The sequence below is a fragment of the Brassica oleracea genome, chromosome C4, assembly GCF_000695525.1.
Source record: "Brassica oleracea var. oleracea cultivar TO1000 chromosome C4, BOL, whole genome shotgun sequence".
NCBI lineage: Eukaryota > Viridiplantae > Streptophyta > Magnoliopsida > Brassicales > Brassicaceae > Brassica > Brassica oleracea.
The window spans coordinates 9,387,484-9,396,563 of record NC_027751.1 but is presented as its reverse complement, the minus strand read 5'-3'; the positions used below and the strand labels follow the sequence as shown (position 1 = coordinate 9,396,563).

The window sequence follows — 9,080 nt, the reverse complement described above, 5'->3', positions numbered from 1 at the left end:
GTTCTCTCAACGATGCAGCCACCATCATCTTTGCGCGGAAAGGATTGTTTCCTTTGGCGGAGTGGTGCTCACTCTTTTCTGCCCAAGTTCTCTTCTAAAGCTACTTGGAACTTTGTAAGACAACCCTCCCCTCTGGTATCGTGGTATAAACTTATCTGGTTCAAAGAAGAGATTCCCCGCTGTTCTTTTGTCTCTTGGATGTCAGTTTTATCAAGGCTGCCTACTAGAGATAGGCTCATCTCATGGGGAATGCAGGTTCCTCCGGTGTGTCCCCTATGTTCTCTGGACCATGAATCGCACGCTCATATGTTCTTCTCCTGCTGCTTCTCAACTGCAGTTTGGTCTCACTTCACGGGCTGGTTGCTCCCTACCACTCCGGATTCACTCGCCTCTTTGGAAACCACCATTGCTCTGCCACATATTGCTTCCTGCTCGGGTGCTGTGTCTGTTATTAAACTTTTGATGCAGGTCATCGTCTACAGCCTGTGGAGAGAGAGGAACGTCCGTATCTTTAAGAATGTTTCCTCTACCGCAGCGGCGATCGCCAAGTATGTTGATCGTTCTATGAGGGATCGTCTCTTGTCCTTAGCCCCTCCAGCTGATGGCCACGACACGCTCCTCCTGCTCTACCTTTCCATCAGACGTCTCTTTCCACCTTAGTGTCGTTTTCTCTTATTTTGATTGTTGTTGTGTAGTCTGTTTCCTTTGTCTTTCTTTTCTGCTTCTCTGTTTTTCTCTTGTAATAAGTTGTTTAACAACAACAGTGTATCCTTCTTTCAGAAAATGGTAAGCTTAACATTTTACCAAAAAAAAACTCTATTACTATTATATGGTTAATAGTAATAGTAATATAAATGTAACGTTTTCAGTCCCCCGGATTAAAGTGAAGTATCACCTCACGTGAACTGAAGTCAAAGTCCCACACTTCCCGCAAGTAAACCGTACATCACAGTCTAAACACTAACATAACGCATGACCTAATTTAGTTTCACATTGGGTGATGTGAAGCTTCTATATTACTCATCCCCATATTTAGCCAACTGTTTAACAATTCCCCGTACATATAAGAGATTCAGATGAAGAAACAAAAGCATTATTATAGATTTACGAAACTACAGAGAAACGCACACAACAATATATTGGTCAACAATTTAACGAGAGAATTTCGCAAATGTTGTCCGAAACTCATACGTCACAACGTCACAACGTCACAACAAGCCACTGAAACCAATATCTTATAAAATATAACATTTAAGCTACGTAGGATAGATAGTGAAAGAAAGAGACATGTCTCAGTTTCATCTTCAAACACTAATCTCCCACACGACTAGATCTGCAAAAGCAAAAAGAGACCTCGAAATTAATTAATTACACAAGTATATATTGTAAATACACACATGCATGCACATCCTTCAAAATATGTTACTACTCGAATTTATACTACAAATTACAAAAGTCAAAAAACACGAAGGCCAAAAAAGAAAAGAAACCCCAATGAATGCTCTAAGGAAGAGCAAGGTGTGTGTGTAATTAAATTAGATTGAGTCAATATTTTTGACCAAATTAAGCCAAACAACATGTCTCTCGCATGCATTTATCCATTTTAGATCCCAATGAATAAATAAAATAATATAGAAATATTATAAACGAAGATTATATAGCCATTAAACAATGATTTATTAGTATACTTTAACATACAATGGTATCTACCTAGCCATTGAAGTGAATGTAATGTATAAATATTAATTAAATGAAAACAAAGAGGCTAGGAAACAAAACCAGATAGTAGGATGCTCCATGTTGAAGAGGATGAATAGCGACGCCATATTCATCAGTGACAATGGGCTGACCCGCGGAATTAATAAGAACAACCTCTTCCCCGAATGCATCTCGTACATTAAACTGTCCCGGGCTCACTTCAAACTCCATTTCATTGATGAACACCCTTATCCTCGCACCCGCTGCTTTCATTTTAGCCATGGTTATTCCATTATTTCATGTTAGTATCAAGACTACATGTTAACAATATTATCTATATAGAAAACCTCAAACAAAAATGAAAAAGGAAAGAGACTGTATACAAATAAACAATTATTTTACATTACTAGTTTAACAACTTAAGATGAACGTATTTTAAAAGATTTTTGCTGATCAGTGTGTTCCTTCCATTGTTGACACACAATTAATGTATTTATACTGTTGAGTAGAAAATAAAGAATACTAAGTGATGACTCTCTCTCAAAAGGGAAATAACTTTTTGTATATACCTTGAACTTGAAGCTGGTCCAGAGTTGATGGGACGATAGCAAGAGGATTTGAAGTTGTAGTAGTACTAGCAGTGGGAGGAACATGAAGCATGATGTTATTGTTGTTGTTGTTGTAAGAACTGATTTGATCACTAGTAGCAGCGTAACAAATCTGAGGCTGTTGCAACATCTTCATCCTCATTTCTTCATCTTCTTTCTCACTCAATTGTTGATGGTTATGAGTTCCATAACTCACACTACTGTTCATGATCTCGCTCAGGAGGATTCCGGTACATGGCCCCACCGTTGGAGGAGCCGGTTTAGGTTGCTCGACCATGTCACCGGGGAAAAACCCTAATTGAGATGAGTCGGGGATACCTTCAAACCCTCCGACGGTGGAAGCCGGGAAAAGAAAGGAAGCTTCCGGTGGAAACATCCCCATCATTTGACTACCACCACCCAAAGAGAGATTAGTGTTGTTGTTGTTCTTCTTGTTCTTGGTTTTGGGTAGTTTGGTGGATTTGGAGGATGAGGAGGAGGAAGAAGATGAAGAGGAAGCTGAGGAAAGAGGCTGAGGCTGTGGTTGTGGTTGTGGTGGAGTGAGGGAGTGTTTGGAGTGGTTATGGAGGAGGCGGAGTTTGTGTTTGCTACGGGACTTGCGGTTTTGGAACCAATAGAAAACGTTAGCGTCACCGACTTGGCCGTACTCTTGAAGCTGAGCCCTAATCCTTCTGATCTCCTCTCTCGGTGGATTCACCAGCCCTGAGTTAAAGATTGCTTCAAGTATCCGAATCTGCTCTGGCTTTGGATTCCATCTTGGTTTTGGCTCTGGACTCCTTTCCACCTCACACCCTTTAACAAAAATCACATATCATCAGATTAGAAATCTCCAAAAAGATATAAAAAATTTTGGGGTTCAAATTTCTAAGTATATATTAAAAGCAGAAGAACCTGTGAAGGGAGAGGAGCGGTGGGAAGCAGGAGAAGGCAAGAGAGGAGAGTTCATGTCGTGTTGCCATTGATGTTGATGAGGTTTGGACTTGAACATGCTTGGCCAGTGTCTATTCGAGGAAGCCATAACTAATTTAACTTGATCCAAAGAAGACAGATATATATGTGTATGCTTATGATGATGATTGATGTTGATGATGATGTGATGTGTCAAGAGAGAGGAGGAGAAGAGGCAGGGAACAGAATGGCTAATGGGAAGAAAATAAAATTGTGAATAGGGCAAAAGGGTTACGAGTCTTATTACGACCTCTTTCTCTCCCTCTTATAGTCCCTCTTCACCTACCCAACCTCTATACTTTAGGTTCTATCTCTTTTACATTATTTTTTGACCAAAAAAACTCTCTTTTACATTATTTAATTTTGTCTCACACATATCTCTCTGTAAGTCACTCCTCTCTCCCTATGTGCGTATGTATATGTATTTTGTCTATTTCATCTGTATATGCTTAGAAAATAAAAAAAGCTCAATTTAAAAAATCACTATTCTTGTTTTGGGATGCAAAAGAATTAGCGAAGTATGCTTAAATCCCACAAACAGAAAATGTTATAAAAGACAATAGAAAGACACTCTGATTTAATTTTCGGTTTATTAGTAACTACAACAGTCAAAAGGTATTATCTAATGGCATTAAGAATTAAAGTTAGCAAGTATAGACTATACAGGGTATTTGATCAATTTTAGATTCCCAAGAGCACTATGACATTTTAGAATTGGATCCACTTTTTCTTGCTACGGTTTGAAATACTTTATAGTAGCTACCATGTAAGAACTAAGGTTTGTTTTAGGTGTTATATCTACTTCCCGTAGTTGTATTTAGTGACCAGTGCCAAAATTTATATATCTGCAATATAAACTCAAAATGTTTTTCAAATTGCCTAGAAAAAAATATAGTAAAAAAAGAAGAAGTCAAAATGCATAGGGAACATTTAATTTGTTTTAGGGGTTAGTTCCATCAGATTAGTGTTTAAGTTAAGTACGTTAAAATGTGCTAGTCGGCGATTAGTCTATTTCTAACGTTAAATCACTGATGGATTGACCAACACTTCAATAGCAACTAAAAGACAATTGGTATGGAAGAAAAATTGGAAAATTATGTCTCAACAGTCATTTGATTAGTGTCTCATGAACGTTAGCCACATATGTTTCTGGATGAGAGCTTACAATTTTATGTTGACGTTTTTAGACGTTTTAATACATTCATATTATATTTTGAAAAAATTCAAACTAATCAACCATTATCTCAGCAAATTTAACGACTGGTAAATTCTAGCTTAGTGGTAACTTTTGGAGGCAAAATACCTATAAATCTCTAGAATAAAAACGGGACATAACACAAACACACACACACACACATACATATATCTCATATATATATACATAATTAGTGAATTAATTTTTAAAACATACTACTGTATTGAGACTAGAACAGTAAGAAATATTAAAGAAACTCAAAGTGATCATAAATGCAACCCCATGCCTTTTCCTTATAGCTCGTGCATTGAAACCTAAACTGCTTCTGTAGTTCAAACGTACGAACTCAACTTTCTTCAGAAATTGATTCAACAGACTCTTCGAAAGTGATCCATGTTTGGTTCTGAACTAGGATTTCCCCCTTTTTATTATTTTCTCTTCTGACATATAAACATTAAATGGACCAGACAGATGGATGACAATTTTACATATTTTCCCACATTTTATTTTATCGTAAAAATATTTATAGGGTGTTTTCATATCATTTTGTGCTTTTAATATATAATTCATGTGTGGGGGAGTTGATTTCTGGGCTTTCAGGCTGTGCGGAAGACGATTCTCTCGGTCTTCGGCCTTAATTAAACTCGGATGGAGGGAGCAAATGGTTTGTTTGGATGGTGGAATTGTCATGATAATCGATGACCCAAACATGATTTTAGATGTTTTGTGATATAATACTGCAGAAAAAATCAAGTATTAATGGAAAAATAAATAATTTTGAGAGGTCAAGATGGGTGGTGGTATAACTGCAAAGAAATTAAGGTTGTTTATTTGGATTGACTCGAGGGTCTTTGTTGATGATCGTTCCCATTAATAATTGTTCAATTTGTTATTTTGAAATATTAAGATTCTTTTTGTTTGCATTTATTTCAAAGATAAACGAACGAACTAGTATATTATCAATAACCGTATGAAGTGAAGACAATGTGTTTAGACAATGTTAATTTATAACTCGTGAAAATGAATAAAATTAGCAACTTAATTGCATTGACCATGACACATTTCGAAAAACTTTAACCATGTCATGTTACAATTTGTTGCATTGGTCGCCATTTTCTGATTCTTTACAATCCTGAAATATGATGCATGTGTCGCGGTTTGACATGGTTAACATGTGAAGCTTTATAAGCTAATATTGCTTGTACTCTTATTTTTCGGATATATGTGAAACTGAAGTGGCGAGCATAATCTCGTGAATTGTCATAAATCTGCAGTCTATGTGACATGGCCATCCGAAAAAAAAAAAAAAAAAAAAAAATTCAAATTGAACAATTCTCTGTTTTTTCTTTGCATGCTTGATTTGCTATCTTAGACAAAATAACATCATTATTCATTAGGTTATCACAATCTGCATGTTAAAAGATGGCCATCAGACAATGCTTGGATTATGTTCTTGATCATCAATTGATCTTGGTGCAAGTTAACCAAAGTGTGGAAACCGGTTAATAGAGGAGAAAACCCAAAACACGCGTGTTGATGAGTATATGTCATTTTTCCTCCCGTAACTCTTAAACAATATTTTGGCTAAGAAGTTATAGATTGAAAAAGAAACCTAAGGTGTGACATTGTAGATCATAAGCTCGAGTTTGAACTAAGTGTTCTAGTGAATCACGGGTACATATCAGCTATGGTGAAGATAGCTGCTTTGTACATCGAGGAGCGTGATGTGAACACTAGGTGAACACCGTATGAAAAACTCGTCTTGTGTTATTCTTTTTCTTTCATGCTTTCATATGTTCTTGTTGATTGATCGAGTTAAGGTAGATTCTAAGAAGTTTGGAATGCTGATTTACCAATTGGTTAATTGTTATAAACGTCTACGTGATAAATTTTGGGAGTATCTAGGTTTTGTAATACTGCATATGTTATATCCGTTTATAGGATAATACTTTTTTTAAAGCTCCCTTTTCAAAGAAAAAAATAATTAAATTACCTATTGGTACAAGGGAGTCTCTCACTCTCTGAATTCTTCTTACGTTGTGGAACATTTATACATTAATAACATTATAGTAACAACTTTTTTTATGTAAATAATTCTTAAAAATATTATTGCGTCATGGAGTAACCCTAGATTTCAGTGGGATGTCTAAACAGCAATAAATATGACATGTGTTTGATATATTGGGACCACTACAAAAGAATGAAAACCTTTATAAGCTCAACAAAGTACATTCATTTTTTGGATAATAATTGTATTTTCTTTGTAACCAAAAAAATTCAGACCTCCCCTTGCATTGATAAGTTATTATAGGTTCCACTTACAGATGTACAAACTCGTTTATGTTTTTGCTTTTTGTCATTCATATATATATATATATATATATATATATCATAAATTGTAAGATTTGTTTCAAATTCAAATATTTAAATAGTAACTTTATTAATTTTTATTGTCAAACATATATGTCCTTGACTCATATTTTTTTGTTTTTGTTTTTGATTAAATCCTTGACTCATACATTTATGTTGTACATGTTAGAAGCAATTATTGTGGGGGAGTGGTGGATGAAGAGTGATCCATACTGAATAGTACTGAGATTTTTTTCTTTCAAAAAATCTAATTTTGTTTTCATCCTCCTTGATTCAATCTTTTGCTTTCTCTTTCCCTACAATTTGTCCCTAACCAAAATGTCAATAAATTGCACGGCCACTCGATTCACTTAAATGCTTTATAGTTCATTATATAGCTTATAAGCTAATATCACTTTAATTGTCAAAAAAAAAATGACGCGACATTTAAAATTTGCTTTAAATTTGGATGTGAGAGCAAATGACATGTATATACAACCAATTGTCCCTAACACCCAAATTTCAATAAATTAAACGATCACTCCAATGATTTATACTCTCTCCGTAGATACATGTTTATTTTCAATGTATATTTTCAATGTGTATTTTATCAACTAATGATAATTTGTTATAAACTTCAAAAAATAATTGCATTTACTGAATTTTTGTTGATTTTAACCTATTAAATTTAGATAATCATAAAATTATACATTTATAACTAAAAATTAATATGTTTTATTTATATTTGTGAAAAAATTAAACATCGATCATTTTGTCACCTTGACAGGTATTTCCCAACATGTAAATTCTGCTTTATAAAAAATCTTCATGTTTTAAATTGGATTATGTAAAATCGTATATAATTTTATATGCTAACATAATAACCTTTAAGAATTACACATAGATCTATATCTTGACAACCAAAACCAATACGAAAGACTTATTTTATTGAACTTACTCCAATACTTGATATATGTACACATGATATGAATATACGCATTTCTTTTAAGTATATACACACTTCTTTAGCCTATCATTTTATATTATATGTTGCGAGTTATGCATTAAATGAAATGTACATAGAGAGGGAGCACCAGAAATGGGTTATAGAAAAGAGGTTGTGAACTTGTAAGCTAAAATTGCGCTCATCTTTTGCAGTCTCACTAAATGCTCACATTAGTAAATACACCAACATGCCTTCTCTTCAATGCCCTAATATCCCATCACATGCAATTTCCCTACTTTTCATTTTTATTTTTGTTATATGTAATCCTTATCTTTGTTTGTTATCATCAGTTGTGCAGTTCCATATATTTGTATTATTTTGTGTTTACTTAACTAATGTGTGACTTCTTTACAATTGCTACATCTATAAATACTCACATCTCGACTTGTGGAAAATAAAGACAGAAACTTTGAGCATTATTCTTGTCATTTTCAGGAAAGTTTCAAATTAAAAGTTAGTTCACTTCTTTTGGGTAATCCTGGAATTGTTTGGAACCTTATACAAATCATTATAGTAATTAGTATTTTTAAATCATCAATATAAATATTTCAAACCGCCAAAATAAATCTAAATATGATACTTTTATTAGTTTAAGTATCTTAAAAATTACAATTCTTAAAAGCAAGCTAGCACTAATACAAAAAAAAAATTACAGCAAAAGTTTAAGAATTAAAATTATTTATTTCGATTTCTTTGTGTTCTAAAGTTTTTACCTTATAAAATTGTGTCGTAGGCCAGCTCTGATTGTATACGGTTAACCTTATAACTAATCCACACTATCGAGTAATCTAGATTCTAAACAGTGTGTGGCACGGTTGCAATAAAGAATAATTTGATGGACGACTAAGAAAAGTAAAAATCCAGTTGTTCTCGAGTCTTTGAACACATAGGATTGGATGACACAATCATATCCGTTATTTATACTGTATCTCGCTCTAGCTTTCAATTTCATTTTGCAAACGTACTTCAAACTCAAAAACAAACAAGTAGATTTTAGAATCACCAACCACTTGCGCTAAAATATGGTACTTCATGATCACAATAACCACTACAAGAAAACAGCGGTATTCTGACGGACATTCCGACGGAAAATGAAATCTTCGGAATTTCCCGAGGAATTTCCAAGGATATTCCGAGGAAACCCAAAATTTGGTTTCCTCGGAATTTCCTCGGAATATACCGACGGAATTCCGAGGAAATATCAATCCGTCGGAATATTCTTATGAAATACCGAGGAAAAATGTGTTCCTCGGAAAAAACCGATGAATTCCGAGGA

The 9,080-nt window shown here is 34.3% G+C and overlaps 1 protein-coding gene across 1 annotated transcript; it reads right to left on the bottom strand.

The window, feature by feature from the left end:
• Positions 1-1,085: 1,085 nt before the first annotated feature.
• Positions 1,086-3,467, bottom strand: LOC106340760 (WUSCHEL-related homeobox 9). Its single transcript, XM_013779604.1, has 4 exons — positions 3,198-3,467; positions 2,268-3,098; positions 1,780-1,961; positions 1,086-1,333 (listed from the first exon to the last, which is right to left on the bottom strand). The coding sequence occupies exons 1-4, from the start codon at positions 3,322-3,324 to the stop codon at positions 1,328-1,330; spliced, it is 1,146 nt and encodes a 381-aa protein (XP_013635058.1). The 5' UTR covers positions 3,325-3,467; the 3' UTR covers positions 1,086-1,327.
• Between the last annotated feature and the right edge of the window lie 5,613 nt (positions 3,468-9,080).

Bases quoted from the DNA above. Each gene is read 5' to 3' on its own strand.
- LOC106340760 (XM_013779604.1), bottom strand. From the start codon at position 3,324: ATGGCTTCCTCGAATAGACACTGGCCAAGCATGTTCAAGTCCAAACCT. The intron at 3,099-3,197 runs GTTCTTCTGCTT...TTTTTGTTAAAG, and splicing joins CCGCTCCTCTCCCTTCACAG to GGTGTGAGGTGGAAAGGAGT. The intron at 1,962-2,267 runs GTATATACAAAA...AAATGAAAGCAG, and splicing joins GGACCAGCTTCAAGTTCAAG to CGGGTGCGAGGATAAGGGTG.